The sequence below is a fragment of the Aspergillus lentulus genome (genome assembly GCF_001445615.1).
Source record: "Aspergillus lentulus DNA, contig: Alt17, strain: IFM 54703, whole genome shotgun sequence".
Classification (NCBI taxonomy): Eukaryota; Fungi; Ascomycota; class Eurotiomycetes; order Eurotiales; family Aspergillaceae; genus Aspergillus; species Aspergillus lentulus.
The window spans coordinates 92,594-116,645 of NW_028322112.1; the positions used below are offsets into that span (position 1 = coordinate 92,594).

General features: G+C 49.0%; 9 protein-coding genes across 9 annotated transcripts; 7 read left to right on the top strand and 2 right to left on the bottom strand.

Annotated features, from left to right (window-relative positions):
• Positions 1–157: 157 nt before the first annotated feature.
• Positions 158–922, top strand: ALT_9063 (putative nucleoside-diphosphate-sugar epimerase; the record flags this gene model as incomplete). Its single annotated transcript, XM_033563422.2, has 2 exons — positions 158–613; positions 668–922. The coding sequence occupies 2 exons, from the start codon at positions 158–160 to the stop codon at positions 920–922; spliced, it is 711 nt and encodes a 236-aa protein (XP_033419313.2).
• A 2,540-nt stretch (positions 923–3,462) lies between these two features.
• atsC (SDR family oxidoreductase) lies at positions 3,463–4,316 on the bottom strand (the record flags this gene model as incomplete). The annotated part of the gene is made up of 2 exons (XM_033563421.2): positions 3,463–3,992; positions 4,055–4,316. The coding sequence occupies 2 exons, from the start codon at positions 4,314–4,316 to the stop codon at positions 3,463–3,465; spliced, it is 792 nt and encodes a 263-aa protein (XP_033419312.2).
• A 168-nt stretch (positions 4,317–4,484) lies between these two features.
• Positions 4,485–8,075, top strand: ALT_9065 (acyl carrier protein; the record flags this gene model as incomplete). The annotated part of the gene is made up of 4 exons (XM_089600532.1): positions 4,485–4,665; positions 4,943–5,318; positions 7,521–7,829; positions 7,880–8,075. The coding sequence occupies 4 exons, from the start codon at positions 4,485–4,487 to the stop codon at positions 8,073–8,075; spliced, it is 1,062 nt and encodes a 353-aa protein (XP_089455029.1).
• Positions 8,076–8,298: 223 nt separating this feature from the next.
• Positions 8,299–10,382, top strand: ALT_9066 (putative C6 transcription factor; the record flags this gene model as incomplete). Its single annotated transcript, XM_033563418.2, has 2 exons — positions 8,299–8,679; positions 8,736–10,382. The coding sequence occupies 2 exons, from the start codon at positions 8,299–8,301 to the stop codon at positions 10,380–10,382; spliced, it is 2,028 nt and encodes a 675-aa protein (XP_033419309.2).
• A 241-nt stretch (positions 10,383–10,623) lies between these two features.
• On the bottom strand, positions 10,624–12,732 carry ALT_9067 (uncharacterized protein; the record flags this gene model as incomplete). Its single annotated transcript, XM_033563417.2, has 1 exon — positions 10,624–12,732. One exon carries the CDS (start codon positions 12,730–12,732, stop codon positions 10,624–10,626), a length of 2,109 nt encoding a protein of 702 aa, XP_033419308.2.
• Positions 12,733–13,718: 986 nt separating this feature from the next.
• On the top strand, positions 13,719–14,909 carry ALT_9068 (LysM peptidoglycan-binding domain-containing protein; the record flags this gene model as incomplete). The annotated part of the gene is made up of 1 exon (XM_089600533.1): positions 13,719–14,909. One exon carries the CDS (start codon positions 13,719–13,721, stop codon positions 14,907–14,909), a length of 1,191 nt encoding a protein of 396 aa, XP_089455030.1.
• A 2,104-nt stretch (positions 14,910–17,013) lies between these two features.
• On the top strand, positions 17,014–18,773 carry ALT_9069 (putative exopolygalacturonase X; the record flags this gene model as incomplete). Its single annotated transcript, XM_089600534.1, has 9 exons — positions 17,014–17,335; positions 17,386–17,745; positions 17,792–17,798; positions 17,849–17,907; positions 17,973–18,169; positions 18,228–18,407; positions 18,452–18,553; positions 18,606–18,680; positions 18,732–18,773. The coding sequence occupies 9 exons, from the start codon at positions 17,014–17,016 to the stop codon at positions 18,771–18,773; spliced, it is 1,344 nt and encodes a 447-aa protein (XP_089455031.1).
• Positions 18,774–19,934: 1,161 nt separating this feature from the next.
• ALT_9070 (glycosyltransferase family 31 protein) lies at positions 19,935–21,496 on the top strand (the record flags this gene model as incomplete). The annotated part of the gene is made up of 2 exons (XM_033563414.2): positions 19,935–21,071; positions 21,137–21,496. 2 exons carry the CDS (start codon positions 19,935–19,937, stop codon positions 21,494–21,496), a joined length of 1,497 nt encoding a protein of 498 aa, XP_033419305.2.
• Positions 21,497–22,370: 874 nt separating this feature from the next.
• Positions 22,371–23,643, top strand: ALT_9071 (pectin methylesterase family protein; the record flags this gene model as incomplete). Its single annotated transcript, XM_033563413.2, has 2 exons — positions 22,371–23,024; positions 23,071–23,643. 2 exons carry the CDS (start codon positions 22,371–22,373, stop codon positions 23,641–23,643), a joined length of 1,227 nt encoding a protein of 408 aa, XP_033419304.2.
• Between the last annotated feature and the right edge of the window lie 409 nt (positions 23,644–24,052).

Below are 24,052 nucleotides of genomic sequence, written 5' to 3' on the forward strand. Positions count from 1 at the left end.
GGAGGGGGACCTGTCAACCATTTCGACACATTCTTTATCAGCCATCACCCACACCCTTTGAGTACTGCTTACCACATGCAATGAACAGATCATCTATTGCTCGACGCTGTAAGCTGTCCTGTCTCTTGATGTCAAAGAAATTTATCGAAACAGCAGCATGAAGGTCATCATTGCTGGAGCGACTGGGTTCGTGGGACAAGAGGTCCTTTCACAGTGCCTCGCCCATCCCTCTATCACTTCTATTGTTGCCCTGTGCCGTCGTGAACTGCCCACCACGCATCCCAAACTCCACGTCGACCGCATGAAAGACGAAGATTTTCTCTCCTACTCAGATCCTCAACTTTCTGCCTCTCTCCGAGGCGCAGACGCTTGTATTTGGACGCTAGGCGTTACCCCATCGCGCGCTTCTGATGAACAGGCGTTCCGGCGGGTGACACTGGAGTATACCAGCCAGGCTGCCAAGGCCTTCAGCAATGCCTTTACTGCTTCAAATGACGCAGGGCAAGAAGCCTCTGCCGGTCCAAAATTTCGTTTCGTGTATGTCAGCGGCGGAATGGCTGAGCGAGACCAGTCAAAACCTCTGTGGTTCAATGCGGGCTATCGTCGTGTGAGGGTATGAACCCCTTCCTCTTCCTTATCTTCTGCGCCTAGAGATTCACCACCCCAGGGTCAAGCCGAGAATATACTGCTGGAGCACGCAACTGCTCACTCCACCACATTCGAGTCATACATCATACGCCCGGGCATGGTGCTGAGTCGACAGGGGACATTCGCCGACCGCATCCGTGGTCTGGCACCTTCAGTAAGGGTGGACGTGTTGGCGCGGGCAGCGGTCGATCTCGCCGTTCAGGGACATTCGGAGAAAATCTGGGAGAATGCCCAAATTACTGAGTGGAAGGGTGTTCGTGGTCGACATAGTTGATTATGATACAGTCGTACCGATCACTGCCTGAGACTGGACAAATACATGTTTCGTATTTCATATGTTTTGAGCTAGTGACTACACTGAATGCTTCGCAAAGGAACCTCAAGAACGCGCTCATTTATCATTAGAGCGTAGTTTGTTCCAAGGAGATGAACACGGATGCGCCAAAGTTCTGAGAGAACTCCACAAGAGCAGTCTTAATGGAGATACCAACAGCGGAGAGACATCCTTGAAGGCTGGGGATCACATCGAGAGGCCACCTGCGACATGATCTCGGCGGCAGCACTGGGCCAACGTGGGTTATCGCCCATGTGTCTCTCCTGCCGTATATGTCCGTCTTAGTACCTGCGCCACGCATGAGGCAGTACCTGACTATATTAATAGACGATTTTTGACATGCAAAGAGAGATTAGACAAGTTGCCGATCATATCTCACCCTTGAATACCCCAGTCATCTCATTGGGCCGAACCTGTGCTGGTCCGAGTCTGGTCCGGCCATGGCCCCAACTACGGCGGACTATTTGTACAAAAGGAACTTTTGGATTTTTTTACTGTTTGCCGCATGTATTACCTATTGCCACTACCTCCACACAACATTAAAAGTATAAAGATATTAAATACCATACAGTAGGGATATTAATATTAAATTCTTATATAGTAGGGATGGCAAATTGAATCCTTATATAGTAGGGATATCGAATGAATAGTACTAATGTCAAATTCTTCTATAGTAAGGATATCAAATGAATAGTACTAATGTCGAATTCTCATATAGTAAGGATATCGAATTGAATCCTCATATAGTAGGGATATCGAATCGAATCCTCATATAGTAGGGATATTGAATTGAATTCTTCTATAGTAAGGATATCGAATGAATAGTACTAATGTCAAATTCTTCTATAGTAAGGATATCGAATTGCATCCTCATATAGTAGGGATATCAAATTGAATTCTTCTATAGTAAGGATATTAAATTAAATAGAACAGTATTAATATTAGATTCTTATAGGGGTATAGTAGTAGGGTGTTAAATATCACCATACTTATATATATTTTGAATGTATAGTATTAGTGGTGGGGTGCCCCTAAGTCTTTAATATATATAAACTCTAACTGTATAACCTTTATAAGGATTGAATACCCCTACTATAGAAGGATTTGACATTGATACTATTTAATTTGATATCCTTACTATATGAGGATTTGATTCGATATCCCTACTATATGAGGATTCAACATTAGTACTATTCATTCGATATCCTTACTACAGAAGAATTCAATTCAATATCCCTACTATATGAGGATTCGATTCGATATCCCTACTATATGAGGATTTGATTCAATATCCCTACTATATGAGGATTCAACATTAGTACTATTCATTCGATATCCTTACTATAGTACTATTCATTTGATATCCTTACTATAGAAGAATTCGGTTTGATATCCCTACTATATGAGGATTCAACATTAGTACTATTCATTCGATATCCTTACTATAGAAGAATTCGATTTGATATCCCTACTATATGAGGATTCAACATTAGTACTATTCATTTGATATCCCTACTATATGAGAATTTGATATTACTACTATTTAATTTAATAATTACTGTAGTGCGTGTAACTGTAGGGAGGGTAAGTGTGGTAAGATGTAATCATTGTAAAAAAACCAAAAGTTCCTTTTGTACAAATAGTCCGCCGTACCAACACCATATCGAGGACCACCACAGCCGCGATGGATTGTAATATATATGTACTTCACCATTTTTAGAGGAAAGCTTCAGACAAAAAGTAAGAGTCTCCTGAGAGATTAATTGCAAGTCAAGATTGTCACGATCATCCTTACCGCCCTAGCGAGGTTGCTCTGGAACTTTGACATTGTGCTTTGTCCAGAGAGCGACGCTTGGGACAAACAGGCAACGTATACTTTATGGGACAAGAAGCCCCTGATGTGTCAACTGCGTGATGTTCGAGCCCGATAATTTTGCGTTGTGAGACATTGTGGGATGAGGTTATGCCTTTCAGTCCAGCGTGGGCTGGGTGAAAATGTGGGCCTAAACCAGAATTGAGTATCTTAGGAAATGAAAATACACCGTATGAGCTTCTTGATCAAATGATACAAATTGGACTTTGCCAGAAAAGTATCAACCAGCTCTTACTTGGATATCTGTCTTGTTCCATGGACTCTGACCACGCTATGACCAAGAAAATCAGCCACAATAAGCACTAATGATAGTGAAGATCCTTGTCGATATGCGCATTTTAACCACTTGAAAGAGATGAGAAATTAAAACACACCATGTACCCTACCAAGGTCATCTCCGTTCTTGGGCAGGATAGCCTATGAGAAGCTTAACCCCTCGTCAAGGGTCCAAAAGCCCCTGTCTGGAGGCATCTATTTGTACACGATAGAGACGCTAAGATGTGTCATGAAAGCCTACGATAAGCTACTAGCGCATTTCGGTTGGACACACATAATCAATGCAATTCGAATCCTCCACTGGAATTTGTAATCAATGGCTAAAGCGTTTTTACCAAGGGACCTCTCTCATTTGGCCCTCTTCGAACTCCCACTGGGTGCCTCCGGGGTACTTCCGCTGGTCATCCATGATCAATTGGACAACCACCTCTGCTCCGTCCTTGGGATCCTTGCCCATAGCGGCATAGTGAGTAAATGCCGTGTTCAGTAATCCTGGAGCGACCGAATAAAACCGAATTCTTCCTGTCTTGGAGGTTGCAGCACCCTCGGCCTCCTCCCTGGCAATGCGATCGTTCTCGACCGACTGCATGTGGGCCGTCACACCGTTCATACCCACTTTGCTCGCGCCGTATGGCGGATAGCGGACCATCTTTTTGGTCATAGCGTTGGCGATGCTTCCAAGGCCCGACGTAATATTGATCACCTTAGGATTCTCTGCCTTGTGAAGCAAGGGCTGGAACGCCGTCGAAATCACTGCCACTGAGGTAAGGTTGACATCCAACATTTCGTTGGTGACTCTGCGCAGCTCGGGAAGGCTTTGATCTTTGATGAAGCTAATGATACCGGCGTTGTTAACCAGGACTGAGTTGTTAATGAGTTATGCTGTTTCTGGAGAATCCATGAGCTATGGTGTGGAGGCTCACCATCGAGTTTGCCATGTTTCTCCTCGACAAACTTGACAGTCTCGAGGATCTGGTCATCGTTGGTCACGTCCAGTGGAATTACCTCGATCTTTGCCTTGACGCCCTCCTTGACCAACTTGGCAGCCGCTTCTTGACCAGCTTCGAGCTTTCGGCTAGTCATGATGAAAGTGCTCGCAGCATTGCGGGCGCCCGCAACCTGAAGGATGGCGTAACCCAGACCGCGGTTGGCGCCGGTGACGAGAATGACTCTACCGGTGGACATGATTGGCGACTCTTGCAGCCGAATGTATGAGGAGAAATAGAGAGCACTAGGATGGGACACAATTAACACCGACAGTATTTTCTTACCCTGAATACGACATTCCCACTCTTATATGTCTCATCTTCTTTTGACGTGATAATAGAACCAGCAGCCGCCGTGCCCCCAACCATGGTTCTAGAGATCAACAGTAAGTGTCGGCTCTCTTCCGACGGGCAACAGGGGAACCAGCAGGGACCGCAGGATGAATCTTCCCGCTTCTCCACATTGACTCTGGGGGCGGCCGAGATGGCTAACGGCGTCCAACCAAGCCTTCTTGACGGCTCGTTGACGGCTTTTTCTCGTAGACTCTGTGGGTACGAGGCGTAATCAGGGCGAACCTGGAACCATTAACAAATCGCTCGGCATTGTGCTACACTAATCGATCCAATGCGGGGTCAGGTCAGCATGGGGACCATTGGAGTCTATAATGCCCCTCATGGATCGGCCCGGCACGCTTGATATTGCTTGAAAGCTTGTTATTGGTTAACCCCTATCTAAATTTTGCTTTTATGCGCCGAGCCTGGGAGTAGCTGCATTAGTGAGATTGAATCAGACTTCTAGACACCGGATAATCGGCACGTTATCAGGTGAGTACATGGAACATTGGAGTCTACAATTGCCCTCATTTGGATTAGCCCGGCACGTTGCTGGTGAGGAGTCTGGTTGGAGCCAACAACCCGCACGTTCCTCGAAATCATTCCTTGGTCGTGCGGCGGACGAGCCGGCTCTGCTGCTCAACAAGGCCAACACAGATTATCTGGCGGGGGAAATCGGACGGCGTATCTTCCGGTTTATGATGAAGCGAGAGGAGGCCTTTGAGGTCGGACTGAGCCTGTCACAGATCGGCATGGACAGTCTGATGGCCATTGAACTCCAACGGTGGTGGAAGAAGGCATTGGTTTGGATATCAGTGTGCTGGAGATCAAGGGGCCTGGTATACTGGAGCAGTTGGGCAAGGTTCAGGTAAATAGTGTGGAGGTGAAGGTGAAGATAAGGCAGCAAGGGCGCTAACCCTAATAAATTAAAAAAAAAAATGGAGAACTCCAACATATAATAGTGGGATTCACTAAGTACTAACTGACTAGCGTGTGGTTTAGAGCAGCTAAAAAGGGCCAGATGAGTCATATCAGCTTTTCTCCGCCAGGGATGGATGTGATCCCAAAATAACCACCGAGGGACCGAATATACTAAGTCAGAGTGTTAAATACCTGCTTCTTAATTCCATGTCTGCTACCCTAAAGAATTTAGGTCAAAGCCTCGCGCGCATAAAACCATTTTCATCGCGAGCTGCAACTTCGAGGGTCGCTCTGGCTTATGAGCTACATAGCCTCACACCTGCAGATTGCAAGAATTTGGGTGCCAACAAGCATGTCCCCATAATTTTCCTGCATGGATTCCTTGGGTCCAAGCGAGAAAACAGACGGATGAGCAAGTAAGCTACTATGTGGTCTTCTCACACTGTTCCTTTCCGGGCTCATTTTTCAATTGAGGTTATTGGCAAGAGATCTATCGAGGCCAGTCTTCGCTGTAGTAAGCATTGCATTCGAATCATGTCTGATGGCTTTTCAAGTTAACAGCAATGGAGGATCTTCGTAATCATGGGGAGTCGGGCCATCACTTGAAGCATGATTACATGGAATTGGCGTTGGACGTTGCATCTTTCATGCAGAGCCATGGGATGGAGAGAGCAACACTTATCGGGCATTCTATGTGGAACTCCCTTTGCGGGCATCCTGGATCTCTCATAATGCTAATCTACTGCCAGGGGTGCCAAAACCGCTTTGACACTTGCTCTTGAAATGCCAGATCTTGTCTCCGATGTTGTAGCCATCGACAATTGCCCAATCCATTTACCCTTGTTGGATGACTTTCCACGGTACCTAAAAGGAATGGCAAAAGTGAATGATGCCAAGGTGAAAACTCACCACGAGGCTGAGATGATCCTGCGAGAATATGAAGATGTACATGCCGCTACTCTATCTCCACCCCTTGTGAGATGGATGCTGACATTGATTGACCCAGTCTTTAACCATACGGTTATTTTTGCTGAGCAATTTTGTCAAAGATAGGGACTCGCCGTATCTAAAGTGCCGCGTTCCGTTGGATATACTCAACACGGCATTGACTCCCTTGGGCGATTTCCCGCACAAGAACGAGGCAGTCCAATTTCACAGTCCTACCCTTTTTATTCGGGCACTTCGAAGTCATTATATCCCGGAGACTGCGTTTCCACTCATGTCTTCCTTCTTTCCTCAGTCACGGATCGTCAATATAGACTGTGGACACTGGGTAGTTCAGGAGCGGCCGGAGGAGCTGCAATCAGGTGATTTACCTATTCCTTGATCCTAAAATATATCCGCTAACTTGAGTCCTGTTATAGCAGTGGTAGATTTCCTGAAGACCAAGCCTTAGAGGTTTTTGACAGCTTTAGGTCTGGATAAATCTTTCTAAGGGCGCTAGCCTAATGCACCATGGTGTTGAGGGTTGTATATGAGAGTAGAATATGGATAATACTATTATAGGGCCAAATGTGAAATATAATATAATGCACATCCACCTTCATGCGGTGCTCTTCCTATGCACCATTAGGACCATTGATGGCCTGAGAAGTAGCTCTGCCGCATTCTCAGCAAATGGCATCTCCTCGCTCCCCGTGCTATACGACGGACCAGGTCCCGGCAACGCTCGAACATATCCTCTTCATATGAGGCCAAGGCCTTTTCCAACTTGACAGTCGGAACATTCATGAGACTTGAAGCACTCCCACAGTGCTGGAGAATGCGTTCAGCTAGCATAACTGCATCGCACATCTACAATTGACCCCTTCGCCCACAAACGGGGTCGAAACGTGCGCTGCATCCCCAAGCAAAGTCACCCCAGGAGCGGCCTCGCGCTTTCAGCCAATGTCACCTAGCTCCATGCGGTGCAAAGGCCAAGCACAGAAGGGTCCCTCGGTGTTCGCAATAATGGCCTTGGGCTGTGGCGCCCAGGATGCGTAGAAATCGTCCAATGGCAGCAGCATCTGACGTACGGCTTCGAAGCCATTTCTCTTCTACCATCTCTGGTGTCGAACTGGGGCTCAGTATACAACGGATCAGTTTAGTCTGAAATCACTTCCTCCTTTTACTCGTTCGTTGACCAAGGACCCTAATTTGATTTAGACAGGGAGCTTCTGTATTATCTGTTTACCCCTTTCTTCGTGATATTCGAGAGCATCGTCCATCATCACAACCACGGACCGACAATTGAGCAGGATCTGAGTTTGTTGGCAACAATGGTAACCTACTTTGCCGACATGCGATCGCAAATGCGCCCGCTGGCTTCTGTCTGCTCCAAATTGCAACACACCGCGGTTGTTTTTCTCCAGCTGGCTCAAACTCATGTTCGTCCTAAAGCCTCGACAAAACCTGGCAGCAAAGCGACTCGACCATCAAAACAAGCCATCAGCTCAAGACTTGATGGCCTGCCACACAGGTCTGTGAGGGTCTAACTGACGCTGGTCTGGGACAACTTGATATCACCAGTTACCTAGAATGGCTGCCGGCAGACATGGACAATACATATCGGGTGCTGGAAGTCGAGATGCAAGATGCGACTGATCGTCACTCTGGCCCAAGTGATGGAACCGATTTAAGGGAATTTCCAACTCGGGGAACGACATCGGATCGCGTCTTTGATTGGTTTTCGTGGGACGCCTACTATGCCGAGATTGTCTCCTGAGCTGGCAAATCAAGGAGTACGAGGGAGTTACAAATTATGCATTATATATGACATTCCTGCTGCAGTAAATCCATCTCGACGGATAAAGATCCTCTTGTGGCACTTCGGAGTCGCATAAGTTACCCGACGCCGAACCGCCGAACCACACTGACTCTCCGACTCTCCCTCCACTTCTCTTCCCTAATTATTATCATTGCTTTTTAGCTTCTATTTACTCACCAGCATGAATGAACCATTCACCCATAGACCCCATTCCCAGCGCCGCAGCTGCCTGCTCTGTCGCTCACGGAAGGTCAAATGTGACCGACAGGAACCGTGTGGGGGTTGCATTCGAGCTGCTTCCACCTGCATTTATCCCAGTGGGACGGGGCGCGCTCCTAAGCGGCCACTGCAGTCCACGAACAACTCGGCGGTGCTGACTAGACTTGACCGGCTGGAGAGCATCATTAGACAACTGGAAAGCCAACAAACCCAGCAACAGCCCCTGGACTCATCCACAGCCTCTCCGCCACCCCAAGGGAACCAGCGGAACGGTCGTCTCGCTATTGACAGCACCTCCAGTGTCTATGTGAGCAACGTGCTCTGGGCTAGTCTGGGCGATGAGGTCTTCTCTTTACCCCCCAAGTTTACATTTCGATAAGACCTGACCAAGGACTATAGATTGAAGAACTGCGGGATTTGCTACACGAATCCCCATCGAATAACGATGACGACGACGAAGGGGGTTGGCAGGAAGAAACCGATGAACAGGAGGAATCAGTCGGCACGAGGGGGTTGAATGCCGCCATTATGGGCTTCAGGTCGCTCGCTTACTCCCTGCGAGACTGCCATCCGTCCATCTCGCAATCCGTTGCTCTGTTTGAGATTTTCCAGGCCAACGTCGCTCCCGTGGTGAAGATCTTCCACATGCCGACCCTCACCAAGCTCTTCTGGGACGCGGTCGGGTCGCTTGACACTCTCGATTGCAACACGGAGGCCCTCCTGTTTGCCATATACTATGCTGCGATCATCAGTACTACCGACCAGACCCAGTGCCCTCTTGGCCTACCTCGACCCCAGGCCCTTCGTACCTGTCGCTTTGCCGTTGAGCAGGCCCTCGCCCGCGCCGATCTGCTGAATACCCAGAACATGATCTTACTTCAGGCGGCGGCCTTATTTCTCTGTGCCCTGCGCAACGAAGATGACTCCCGAACTGTCTGGTCGCTGACGGCGTTGCTCGTGCATATTGCACAGGCTATGGGTCTCCATCGCGACGGCGCGGCCTTTGGATTACGGCCCCTGGAGACCGAACTGCGACGGCGACTGTGGTGGTTCATCGTCGGCCTCGACCAGCGCTCGTCGGAATATCACGGTTACGAACCTATTGTATCCGAGTCGTCCTTTGATACCCGGCTGCCGCTGAATATTAATGATTCCGATCTGACCGCGGACATGGTTCAGCCGCCGGCCGAGCGAGACGGCGCCACAGAGATGACCCTGAGCCTGATTGGGTTTGAATCCATCCCCATCGTGCGCAAGGTAAGCTTCATTCCACCGCACCGTCGTCAGACAAGAACAACCAGCAGTGCATCAGTTACCGAGTTGTCGTTGCCCGAACGGGAGGCACTGGCCGAGCAGCTCCAGAGCCGCCTTGAGACCCGATATCTGGCATATTGCGATCCCTCTGAACCCTTCCTCTTTGTCTCAGCTACCGTGGCGAGGCTTATCATCGCCCGCGTATGGTTGATGGTGCACTATCCTCGCAAGCGGGTGGATAGTAGTAAAGACGTATCAACAGCCCCGCTGCAGGCGAGTCTACAGGATAAGATCTTTCACCTCGCCATCGAGATCTTGGAGCTCTCCTGCTCCGTCTTGTGCAATCCGAGCATCGCTCACTGGGTCTGGAGATCCGATACCTACTCCCAGTGGCACGCAGTTGCCCTCGTCCTGTCCGAGATCTGTACTCGGCCCCCTTGCCAGGATTGCGACCGGGCGTGGGCAGCAGTGGAGATTCTCTATGACCGCTGGCGTATGAAGGAGCATGCGCGCAAGGGTACGTTGTGGAAGCCGATCGGGCGGTTGATGGCCAAGGCGCGTTATGTCCGTGAGATGCAGTCCGTGGCAGCCTCTGTCGGGGGTTCATCATCGGTGGTGGAAGTGAGCCCTAGCCTCCCCCAAGCTGCCCATCAGAACAATGTCACAACAACGTTGGATCCCTTGGATGATATCTTCTCTCTGCCACCCTTTATGGAGATGAGTCCCAGTTTAGATGATCTCTTTCTTGTGGACGATGACTTTGTCCAGGTAGGTATGCGGACTGGCTTCTAGTATACTTTAGACTTGACGTAGGGTTCCCTATTTTCATTAGGTTTTCCTTCTGTTGTTATGTGAATACACAGGCCATGTACTTAAAATTATCAAATTTTACTTGTTAATACTTCATATTTTCCAGCATAGCATGAACCATGAAGGCTAGCTACGTATCAACATATAGAATCCACCATCATAATATTTATAGACTCTAGCCACAGACATATCTAACGTGGCTGTTGTTTTAATTATAAGTCTATTAAAGACCAGGAGTAAACCCTTCTGTCTTTGCATTCCAATCAGAGGGGAAATGCGGACCTTCGCCGCCGTCCCATCCCCCTGCCATCATCGCAACGGCCAGAAGCAAGGAAGATGAGGCAGGGAAGTACGGAGTGGGCACCCGCGTACCGCCAATGGGATTGCCAACATCATCAAATTGAAAGACGGGGTCGAGAAGATAATCCACGGCCTGCTGTGAGTCCCCCAGTCGGGTGGCCGTCAGAGCCAGCATGGGGAAATCCCAACCGTATGAGTTGGTCAAGTTCCAAACGTGGTTGATCTTCATCATCGTCGCGTTGACGATCCCGACGTCCACACCAGGCGTGGGAGGGAGAAGGCCGTAGACGGCAATCTGGCTGGGATGGTCGGAAATGTAATCGTACGTGGTCCACATATCCGGAAGATCTGCACAAATGGCGTACGCTCCGTCAGTCACGGGCAAAGGAGCCAGATTATCATGAACATGTACCCATTCAGATGGAACAGGTTGACCTTGTCGACGCTTCCACTCAGATGCAATTCGCAGACCGAAGCGCCAGTATGCCAATTCGAAGGTGGGATTGTATGTTGAATTCGGGTTCGTGTTCTCCGACGATGGGTACATTGGCGGACCTAGATCGTACACCTGCGTCGAGGTATTCCACCACGCATACGAGGCCATGAACTCGGCGAGTTGCGTCAAGACGGTGTCCCATTTCCTGAGAGTCTGAGCCGTGGGAAAGGCGCGATACTCCAGCTCGGCGAAATACATCGCGTGCGGCTGCTGCCAGATCAACAGCGCATTGATCTCGCCCGGGGCTGATCGACCGGATGGATCACTCATCTTACCCAGTCGAGCGCCTGAGTATCCTTGTTCTTTGGCGCGCTCGATGGACGAGGGAAGAAAGCGATTGTATACTCCGAGACTACGGTTGAGGAGCTCCCATTTACCCCATCGGGCCCAGTGGCCAAGATGCCAAAAGACCATCTCAAGATGGAACTTTCCGTACCATCCGTTGTTTTGCAGACCTGATTCTTGAGGAGGGTCCCTTCCCGCGCAATTGACGGCGAGGAGATACTGCGAGAGAATAATGCGCCGCTGCAGTTCTTTGGTGTCTGAGCTTTCGGTGGCCGTGAGGTCGACGAACGATCCAGATTCCCAGTACTCGGCCCACCAGTTCGCTGATTCTGCTTTTACTTTGTTGAACGTGCTGACCTCGGCGCTGTTCGTTAGGGTATAGGCGGAACTGAAGGAAAACGTGGTCTTTCCAGATGGGTTCAGGACATATCGATGGGTTCTGTTGATCGGACCGCTGATGCTGCCTTGCGGTAGCCACGAAATGCTGTTGTAGTAGGTTGTTCCACCCAGAGAATGTTGAATTACGGCTTTCTGGTGGTCATGGACGGAAATCCTCGTTGTATGGTTTGATACAGCATTCCAATCACCGACAAACGGCGCTTGAAATGACGCTGCCCCGGTTGTCAGGGGATAGTCGAAGAAGACACTTAATGAACCATTTTGCAGAAGCTGCGAATCTACGCGCACCGCAACCGCGTCCGAGCTCGGGCTTCCAACGGTCTGCACAACTACCTTCTTCCCTCCGAGAACGAACTCGGATGTCAAAAGTCCAGTATAGAGATCCAAGGTCTGCGACATGCTGGACAAGTCTGCCAGCGAGATATTCTTGCCATTGTACAGCAGACCAATCCTTCCGAGGTTGACACGATGTGGATTCGCCCTCAGCCAAGTCGAGATGGCTGCCTCGGCCGGATTTGGCATATCATAGTTTACCAGTCTGCCATGAGTCCACCAGTCCAGTCCCGTAAAGTCGGAGGGATCATCCTGGCCCGGTTCGGTAGGCAGAGAGTCATTGGCCCAACACCAGGAGGACAGAATATTGTACGGCAAAATGGTCTGCAGCCCGGTAATATCAGCTCCAAAGGCAAAGTTGCCATTTCCCACCTGGATGGGAGTCGTGGAGGACAAGTTGGTCCGGACGGGATTGAAGCGACGGACGACCTCCCGCCGGTTTATCCTCGAGCCATTTCCCCCCGCCGCGAGGGCCAGAAATATGAGTATTATAGCCTTCAACAGGCTGGAGAACGCCATGATGATTCGCTGGTCTTGGCGCCCAGATGACGAATGGTCTACATAGAAGCGGACAGTCTATCGCTTCTACGATCTGTGAACCCCAGATGCAATGTTAGAAGTAGACATGATTAATCCGGGATGAAGTCCCAAGGATCTGCACCATCACCACTTTTGATGATGTCTCGGTCTAATGTGGACCGACCAGTAACGATCAGACCCTGCAGATCTGCTTGTTCCATTTATTCCATTGGTGCAAAAACCAGATCCTTTCAGACGCGGACTAGGAGACGCAAGTTCCATCCATCCATACGGCAAGTTATCCAGTTGGAGCCGTGACGTCGACGAAACCGTCTTTGATCTAAATCCCGTACCCCGCGCTGACATTTCCGCTTAGACAAAGTATTGAGGTTTTTGGCAGGCTGTATGATTCAATATCGGACAAGTAGACCCTGAGGGGTCTTTCAGAAGATTTATAAAGAAGTAACAGAATTAAGTAATTTAATAGATATGCTAGTACCCTTAAGAACATTTATATTCATTATATTACTATTATTATACATAAAATAAAGAGATTAAAGACTAGTTATACTATTCACTATAGAGTTGCATAACCGAACTGCTAAAAACGAATCCAACCCTCACCAACCCTGCGGCAGTTCGATTCCGGTGCCTAGCCTGGGGAATCGCACCAGTTCCAGGTAGCTATTGGCTTGGCGGCGAGCCATTTTGAGCTTCAGGGCGAATCATCGCGCATTGACTAGGGGAATATGGATTTCTCATCTCGCTTAAGCTCGCTGGCGGCTCGGCGCGCATAAAACTATGCTACCATTCGCTCCCTTCCGATTCATATGGGACTTGAGTTGAGGCTGATAAAAAGCACTCTGATCCCTGATTGATTGACAGACACGTGGAGTTTGATCGTCCTCCCTGTTTCTAGAGAATGATTTCATAGTAATAGATAACGAAGACAGAATATCGCATTCGCTCGCAGTTGTCGCCTCAAGATGAGAGGCCCTGATATTCTATCTGCTTCAATCCTCCTGTGCGGTGCTACAGCTGTTCAAATAGCCAGGCAGCCCGAGCTCACCGTTCATTACCCCTATCAACACCAACACACACTGGGAACTTCCAACGAGAATGACACAAATTCCGCGCCCGATTTCCCCGGCTTCCAACTATGGAGCGAAACGGACAAACTAGACGCCAAAACGCTGTCAAAACTCAGCCCGGCATGCAGGGCATCCATGACACAGAGGATATACTGTCACAAGAAGACACGATCTCTGCAGCGCCTTGGGCGTCGGAGGTGGGGTCTGGGTCTGGGAAGCGACGCGCTCAGCGATCTTGTCTGTGCCAGCGGCTGTGGGGAGTCCATCGCCGCGTGGTTTAAGGGCGTCGAACGCGATTGCGCGACATTAGAGGAGAGAATCCTCTTTCCGGCCCAGCGTGGTGGGCAGTTGTGGGCTGCGTGGAACGAGACTTGTCTTAAGGATGAGGAAACAGAGAGATATTGTGGTGGTAAGTTCTTCTTTTCTCCGTCCGTCGCGAATGGTGTAGGCATGGTGCTCACCTACATTATATGGGCAGATGTTATGGACGACTTCACGACCTCTTTCATTTTCATGAATCAAATGCCGGTCGAAGAACTCTGCTCCTTCTGCAACGTGCAATGGCACCAAATGATGCAAACGTCCCCCTACTCTCTCTACGACAGAAACTACAAATCGAACCTCGAACGCATCAACAGCGCCTGCAACCTCACCCTCCCGACAGCTATCCCGAACCTCATGCTCTTCGAAAACCCATACATAAAGTGGGACCGGTACTGCCCGGGGACCCATCTTTCGTATACCACTTCAGCAGGGGATACGTGCAACAGCATCGCGGCACAGTTCAATGTTTCCTCAGCAGCTGTCCGCTCGGTGAATTGGCCGCCTATCGACTGTTTCGCTATTCCCGAGGGTACGAGGCTGTGTATCCCGTTTGGGTGTAAAACTTATACCCTGAAGGATGGGGATACGTGCGAGTCAATTGAGCGGCAGTTGGACTTGAAACCATGGTGGCGACTCTCGGCGATTCGGGAGTATAACCGTTGGGTGAATGAGGATTGTTCGAATCTACATGAGGTTAGTGACACTCTTTACGGGCATGTTATCTGTGTTGGCCCGACCGGTAAGTCGATCCTGGACGCATAAAGCTTTGTTCTAGTTTGACTTGTAGTCAACATGAAGTGGCTGGCTAAACGTATAGTATCCAAAAGCAAGTTGGCCTTGCGCTACTTATTACGCAATGAAGTATGCAGTTTGATTCTAGTGGATGTTAACACACTTAAGGCTACATTATCATGCTAATAATAGTGCTATTAGCACCAAACTTCCTTCTGATAATACTAAAATTTTTTGGCGCTCATAACCCTCGCGCGGTTTATCTATTACTTTCAGGTTTATGACGGCATCCACGGGGCGCAAGACCGAGACCTATTCGAAAAGGCCGTCAAGCTTGAAGTATCTCTTGCGGTAACTGAAGGGCTTGACTGCTGGTACTACAAAGTAGTTAGATCAGCGTCCCGATATTTGGCTTCTATCTATCACGAGAGGGCTGTCGAAACGGCGAAGGACGGTTACCGTAGTGACTTCTGGCCTTGAAAAGTTACCTGACTGTGAAGTTACGGACCAAATCAGAGAAAGGAAAGAACGGCATCTCAGATCATTTAGGTCATCCTGGACAAGTCGCCCTGCGAATTAGTTCAGATTCATAAACCAAGACACTCAGTCCTACAGCTTGAACAGGTTCTCCCAATGTCTCGGTGTATATTACCGAAAGCACTTACACGCACAGATCGCAAAGTCCTCGCGGCAAGACTGTTTCCAAGGACCGATCAACCAAGCATTGGATATACTTAGCAATGCAGGGCCCACGAGCCGTATTGGTGCCCTCATCGAGCTCCTGAGCTGTCTTATTTGCGCAGGGGGTTTGAAGAACGCCTCTGCAGCGGCGGCTGTCCTCTTTGGCCAGCCCTCCGGTTTGCCAAATAATGAATTCCCTTCCACGCTGAGCCGGTTCGATCCTGTGCTAGTGTGGCCTTTTGCGATGGCCTCTGCTTGAACGTGGACAACCGTTGCAATGTCTACAAAAGGAAACAGAAGGAGCTGCACTTCTGCACGGAATGTCCCGGCATCGTCTTTTGCGAGAGTTGTTTCCCACCTTTAAAGAAAAGGAAATTGCCGTTCAGAAAGTGCAACGCTGAGCCTGAGTTCGTGCAGTTCTGGCCGGTCCCAGAGGAGGCAAAGGGTATTGCGGGTAACGTGACCGAAGACTCGATTGAAATTCGGGAAGATTGGGTGGAAGCGCGAAGTGTGAAGGTGCCACGAGGCTCTGCCTATAAAGCTGTGCCTACTCTTACAAGAAAGAAATACGGGTCATATTACATTGCAGTGGATGAGTGGTCTGAGCAGTCAGTCTCGAATTGGGAGTCACGGTGACAAATCTACATTGCTTGAACCAGCGTTTGTGGCCGACTGACAAGTACTGTATTTCTGAAGCCATATATAATCGAATATGCTAATAGTTTATTGTCCACGCTCTGCTAATCTGGTACTTAGCTTGATTAGGTTTAGGAACGGGGTGAAGTCCCAAAGGCTCTGCACCATCACACACTTTTGGAGGTTGTCTCGGTCTAGTGTGGAGCGACCAGTAATGATCGGACCCTGCAGATCTCCTTATTTCCATCATTCCATTGGTGCAAAAACCAGATCCTTTAGGAAACGAACTACGTAAGTCCCCTCCATACGCAGTTTTCCAGATGGGAGCCATGATGTCGGCAAACTGTCTTTTGATCTAAATATCCGTACCCCGCGTTAACATCTCCGCTTTGACAAAGGATTGATTTTGGCAGACCGGATGATTCACGTCCCTGAAGTGATAATACATATCTACTATAGCTTATCATCTTTGCCAAGCTACACCTCTGGTAGCGCGAGTCTCGGAGGAGAATAAATGCCGACTTCAGCTGTTCCTGCACTCACCTTGACTTCCAAACAAAAGCTCTGGAAGACTGCCAAGGGGGCAATATATTTCCATCTACCATTAATCTTGGATAATTGGCCGGCAGGCTATTTGCTATTCTCTATCAAGGTCATTGGTTTGTTAATAGCCTGTGTACCATAGCCAAGCCAGATGCCCATTACTGTTCTTGGAAGACAGCAGATGAAGGGTATATATTATGGGTCTTGTTACTTCGTCAGATATTAGGCACAGTATCGTCAGATCTCATAAGGTATTCAGTTTCAACAGTCCAAAATGTTTGGCCAATCTATTGTTCTTGCGGCCGTTTGTCAACTTTTGACCCTGACAGCTGCCCTCCCTACAGAGTCTGATTCCCTTTCCCAACGTCCCAGTATTGAGGTGACACCTCAAGGCGCTTTCAAGCCTTTTCCGTTCTCCCCTGCAAGGCACAAGACTTGCCATATCAAATCCCATGGAGATGGGAGTGATGACTCCAAGTACATCCTCCGTGCGTTTCGCAAATGCAGCCCGGGCGGCCGCGTTGTTTTCGACAAAGACAAGGTGTATACCATTGGCAAGGCGATGGATATCAGATTTCTAAAGCGGGTTGACATTGGTATGTATACCACTGTCTGAGGAACATGTGTATTTACATATACGTGATAGATATCCAAGGTAAAATCGTCATGACCAATGACATCGATTATTGGCTGGCCAATTCCTTCAAGTACGCCTTCCAGGACAGCTCAAGCTTCATTCAAATTGGAGGCGCCGATATCAACATCTACGGCGGCGGGGAAATCGACGGCAACGGTCAGGCCTGGTGGGACGCTAGGATGAACAACAAGACGATCCAGCGTCCTATCCTGGTCACGTACATGGATTTCCATGGTGGATCTGTGGCCAACATCACTCTCCGCAACTCACCGAACTGGTTTCAATTGGTGTATAGCTCGAGCAATATCGTCTTTGACAGCATGTATCTCAATGCTTCATCAAGCAATAGCAATCCGACAGCTAATTCAGGTGAGTTGCCTACCTGGTACGCGGTTCTCAGGGCTAACTCTGCTAGATGGATGGTACGTTTGACCTGGCATGAAACCAGTCTGAATTGACTCTTATAACACAGGGATACGTATCGGTCTGATAACATCGTAATCCAAAACTCTCGCATTTTCAACTCCGACGGTGAGTCACTGTAACCGTTCGATGATGGTGATCTTCTGACATGGTTAGACTGCGTATCATTCAAGCCGAACAGTACGAACATCCTCGTGCAGGTAATATCTCACAAGCGTACGTTACCAGACCAGAACTGATCATCTCTGGCAAGAATCTGTACTGCAATGGTTCCCATGGTATTTCCGTCGGTTCTCTTGGCCAATACGTCGGTCAGGTAGACATTGTGGAGAATATTCTGGTCTATAATACGTCCCTGAACAATGCCTCGGTAGGTGATGCGCCACTACCTTCCAGAGCGGGATGCAGAAGCTGACTCGTCTCGTCAGGACGGCGCTCGTATCAAAATCTGGCCTGGAGCAATTGGCAACTCCACCAATACTGGCGGCGGCAGTGGCTGGGTACGGAACGTAACCTACGATGGCATGCACAACTATAACAACGACTGGGCCATTGAAATGACTCAATGCTACTTTGCGCCTAATCAGACCGCTTGCAATGAGCATCCGGTATGTTCGGTTGCTGTACATACAAACTCGGCTGATAGTCCTAGGCTTCGCTCATTATCGAGGACGTTCTGTTCAAGAATTTTGACGGCACTACCAGTAGAAAGAGGGCGCCTTATATTGCTACACTTGTCTGCTCTAGCCCAGATGTATGTTTTCTTTTGGATGTTCCTCATAGTCCGCTTTGATTGACAAAAACAGGTATGCAAGAATATCCGCACTGAGAATATCAATGTCGTCAGTCCATCCGGCACTGACGATGCTATTTGCACTAATGTAAGTCCTCAGGTTACCCGGCGTAGACTCTAAGGTACTGACAACCTGCAGATGGATCGTTCCCTTCTCGACCTCCGCTGTACCAAGGGTTGATAGTATTATATATTTATCTTGGCGGAGTTTGATGCAGTTACGCCGTTCCTGCATATTCTGAAACAAAGCAGTAGTATGAAGTCTGATATGTATCAATTATTGCTGTCCCTCCCAACAATCACGCAATGCAATTAGTTTATTTTTGTTGAGAGAGCTCTTGGCGGAGTCAGCCGCACACTTGTTCCTAATTGGCTGTCATAGGTAGTCATGGTAGAATAATGATCTGATAGGGTGTACGGCTCCAGGCTCCAGCGCATTCATCTGCCGCTCAGCAGAACAGCCAATGGTAAACACGAACCTACAAGCCCATTGAGGCTGGGGCTTATGTCGGTCAAACTCAGACTGGTCCCCACAATGCACTGTTTGTTCCCCGGCGCCAGTTTCCCACTTTAGAAGACTGAGTCAACGGCTTTTAACTTAATCAGCCAGTATCAGGGTCCTAATCATGTGTTTCTATTGCCTCCCATTCAAGCGCCTCAAATTAACCCGTATTGTTGATTGGCTGTGCGCGTTGTTGTCTCAGTGTCTGCCTGTCACGATGTAACGTAGGGCATGGATTACCCGCACTAACTCTGGTTGACCCACAACCGTGTTACGCCGCACAGCATCCATTCGAGTTTCGCGCGACGACAACTCGCTGCTAATACATGTTAGTTTATTGCTGATAACAGGGATTCGAGATCAAGTGGACAGGCGATTCTACCTAGGGACTACGCTGTCAGATTGATCCTCTGAGTCGTCGGAGGAACCGAGGACAGATCCTCTCTCCCCAGGCCAAAGGGAAAAGAAACAAACTTTTAAAATGACAGAAAATTTTATCTAATGACATGGCAGACACGTCATTTTGACATGATTCCAATCCCACCTGTATCTCTGCGATCTGCGTCCAGTCACAGACCTAGGTCGGGTTGGTTCTTTTTTAGATTAGATTTTTTTCCCTTGTACCTTTTCTGCTTTTCAGACTCGTCTTGATTATTATTATCACAGGCCCAGACACACTTTCCTGCCAAGCCACAAACACGAAAAGGCACTAATGCATGCCCGATAGATCATCTCACAAGTGTATTATATAGAAGGGACTGGTCCCTGACATCGGTCGCGTCCAGATCTTACACTTTCCTGTTTCCCTCCTGAATCGGTGTACCTTTTACATGCATTCCCATGTACCTCAATAATGCAACCCGCGTCCTGACTGCGGCTTTTCGCGGGACATCCTCCTTTGCGGATCGCATGTCCGAGTACTGGCAATCATGGCCTAAGAAGAGACAAAAGCATGCTTTTGTGGTCATCGTGACTGTGGTTTTGTTTTGTCTTGGTCTGAAACTAGGATCTGACCTGTTCTATGCCCATTACTGGGATCGGACGACAATATCCAGCTTTCCAAACACGCCCTACGTTGATTACTGGGAGTGGGAGACAACGACCCGCTTCTCGAATGCGCACAGCGCCAATGAAACCCAAGAGAACAGTGGTGGCGAGGACCTTTGCGGCTCCTTCCCATCATACCACCTCTCGCGCGTTCAAGTCGTTCTCAAAATCGGCAGTACAGAGCCTCCTAATCGTGTTGATACCCATCTGGCCACTGTTACCCGCTGCATAACTAACCTCATTGTCGTTTCTGACCACGAGTCGGAAATCAACGGTCATCACGTTCACGATATTCTCGCAACTCTGCCAGAGAGCTTTTGGGGGAATAGCCCTGACTTTCAGGCGTATAGCGCGCTCCAGCGCGGCGAATACAAGACGGTGGGGGGTTCTCAAGGTTGGACACTTGACAAATACAAGTTCCTGCCCATGGTCGAACGCGCTTATGAAATGAATCCCACTGCTCAGTGGTTTGTTTTCATCGAGTCCGATACATACGTCGTGTGGGACAATGTGTTTCGTCTTCTTGACCAGTTCGACCCGTCTGTTCCTTTATACTTTGGCTCCCCAACTCCGGGAAGGGACCACTCTTTCTTCGCCTATGGGGGTGCTGGGTTTGTGCTGTCCACTGCCGCGGTCCAAAGGCTGGTGACTCGTATGGGGGAAACCAATGGCGTGTACAGTCAGCCTTCGTTGAGTCAGCGTTATAAGTGGTTGATCAATAAGGATTGTTGCGGTGATTCCATACTGGGATGGGCACTCTACCAAAGTGGAGTGAAGCTGTCTGGGATGTGGCCGATGTTCAATCCACATCCTGTGCATGGGGTTCCGTTTAATGAACACCATTGGTGTCAGCCAGTGATTAGCATGCATAAATTATCGTTGGAAGATATGGCGGGGCTGGCGCGATGGGAGAATCAACGGGACCGAAAGGTATGTCTTTCTTCCTTGCCTTCGCTGGTATGTCACCAACAACTCCTAACGTTGACACTTTTTAGCTTCCATTGCTATATGCCGACCTGTTCAAGTACACAAAACTTGGCACACTCGACTATAAAACGGACTGGGACAATGGTGACTGGGGCGGATGGCAAGAACCGCCCGAATCACCCGGCCATAAGTCTGTTGAAGCCTGTGCGGAAGCATGCCATGAGCATCCCCGGTGTTTCTCATATACCTATGTCCATTCTGGTCGCTGTGTTTTCGTTCCATCGATGCGACTAGGCGCGCAAAAACCCGCCACAAAAGACACCACCCTATCAGCCGGGTGGGACCTGGAGAAAATCAAGCAGTTCCGGGATACCCACAAATGCCAGCGACCTCAGTGGGTGAAGCCAAGTACGGAACGCATTTTTTGACGAATATATATGACTACCTACCCTTGCTACCTATAGACCCTTCCCATGTCGGCAATCTCTTCATATTTTTTGACATCGGACGACCTCGATCTATAGACCCGATGTCTACCCCTGATGAACAGCGTTATTTGGCAATGATCACGACCACAAATTTGTCTCAATGCTTAACAGATGGTTGGATAAATGGTTGCGATTTACGGGAGAATGCCTAAGGCATTCATCTATTTTATGTATATTAGAAGGAGCTGATGTATTGATGACGCAGCGCTTGCCTCGTCCTAGTTCTGAAATTGCAAAAAAATGTTATAATTTACCAACTGTAACTTGTTGTGCTATATCTTCTCGCAGCAGACAGCGGAGACATATTGGTCACAATATACCCTGCTGTTCTGCCATCATCTCTCCTATATAAAGATGATTTTCGAATATCCGAGTTGTAGACATCCCCTGGGACCACATTTCCATGACTTGAGGATGTGTAATTTCAACAACTGCAGGTCATCTCCCTTTCTGCTAGTTGACGACTTCCAGGCCGGTTAATATCGTGATCTATTTGAGACATTGCTGTACCACTACCCAGGTTACTTGAAGATCGTTAATGACTATCATCAATCAACCTGATTTGAGGTGTTATGCGGGGTACTCCACCGGGAATACAAGCTCATTGGAGGAATAATTCCAAGACCTAAATTATCCGGGGATGAAGCCTAAGAAAGCTTGGGGAATCCTAGGAGGATCTATAGATCATTCCTTCGACTCCACAAAGGATAGCTTCAATTCGACTTTATCCGCAATTTCCCACGTCTTTTTATGAAGGGACAGTTTCCCACCGAGATGATTGTGCAATTGTTTCGTTGTCAAGACAATAGACAAAATGAGGCCTTCTTCCGCTCTTCTTGCCCTGGGCCTCCTCCCTGAAGCTCTTGGCAAGGGTACTCGACCAGCAGAAACATACAAATCCTGCCAAAGGATCACCCCCGATCCTCTTCAGGGCTGTCCCCATGGCACTCTGTTTGTCAGCCAGACCGACCATCGAGCTCATTTCAAGTCTATCCAGGCGGCCATCCACTCGCTGCCCAATGATACCTCTTCCCATGTCATCCTTATCGGCGCTGGAACCTATGTGGAGCAGCTCAACGTGACACGCTCCGGGCCTCTCACGCTCCTGGGCCAGTCGAATCGCCCCTGGCAGCGGGAAAGCTATGGTGATATCGACACCAACACCACCATCCACAACGATGTTCAAATCTACTGGAATGCAGCCAACCACAATGCCGCATTCCCGGACAATGTCTACACCGGCGTTCTGACTGTCGGTCCTACCTATAACGCGACCATTACCGGCGCAGGCCCAACAGGATATCCGGTGCCTGCCGACACCCCTTTTGGATGCTCCGACTTCCGCGCGTACAACATCGATTTTCGCAACGAGTACGTTCCATATTCATATGGACCTGCCCACGCTGTTGGCTTGGGTTATGCAAACGCAGGTTTCTACTCTTGCGGTCTTTACAGCTACCAGGATACTGTATGTTGTTGAAGAACCTGTGACAGATCACCGCTGACGAATACAGTTGTACGTTGGCAAACTCGCCAATGCTTATTTCTACGACAACGTGATTGCGGGCCAGACCGACTTTCTCTACGGCTTCGGCACGGCTTTCATCGAAAAGACGACTCTCTCCCTGCGCGGGTGTGGTGGTGGCATTACAGCCTGGAAGGGCACCAACACCACTGTTGAGAACAAGTACGGTGTCTACATTGCCGATTCCCAGGTCATCGCAGCCAATACATCCATCGGAAATGACATCAAGGGAAGGTGCTCGCTGGGACGTCCCTGGAATAACCTCCACCGATCGATCTTCATGAACACATACTTCGATTCCAGCATTCTCCCTGCGGGATACACGGTATGGAAGGGAGCACCGAACAACAACTTCATCAATGAGACCTTGATGGCGGTGTATGGTGTCTACGGGCCTGGATACAATCAGGCCGCGGAGAAGAATGGCAATGTCACCCGGATTTTGGACAGAAAGGGAGTGGCGCCGTATGCTCGTCCCATTGATGTGTTCATGACCCCGGACGGTCATCAGCCCAATATTGCCTGGTTGGATCCGATCGCGGCGAGCACTGGAAGGCCTTAAGACCCGTAGCTGGATGGCACGAGTAATCAGCGACACATGACAATCCCTATAACAGTTTTCTGGGTTGGACTAGGTAGATTAGCTGAAGCGCAGAGTTAGCTTTGTCATTGCAGCGATAGCCTCAGTGTCCCTCAATGTACCCTTCTTCTTACGTATCCGAGCTAATTTATCCTTTGACAGGAGTCGAACAATGTCCGTGTCGCCCACGATGACATGGTCGCTCCGACTTGCATCCGCCTTGTCTCCGAGTAGAGGCCGACTTGCGTCGCCGTAGCCAATGAGAAAGGAGGAAAGCTCGTTTGCCCGTGCTTCTGGCGGACCCCCACATGGAAATGTGTGGGGTAAAGCAAAATTCCCCAGATCATGCTGCAAGGGTCCTGACTCCTGACTATTGTGGCGCTCGAGAATA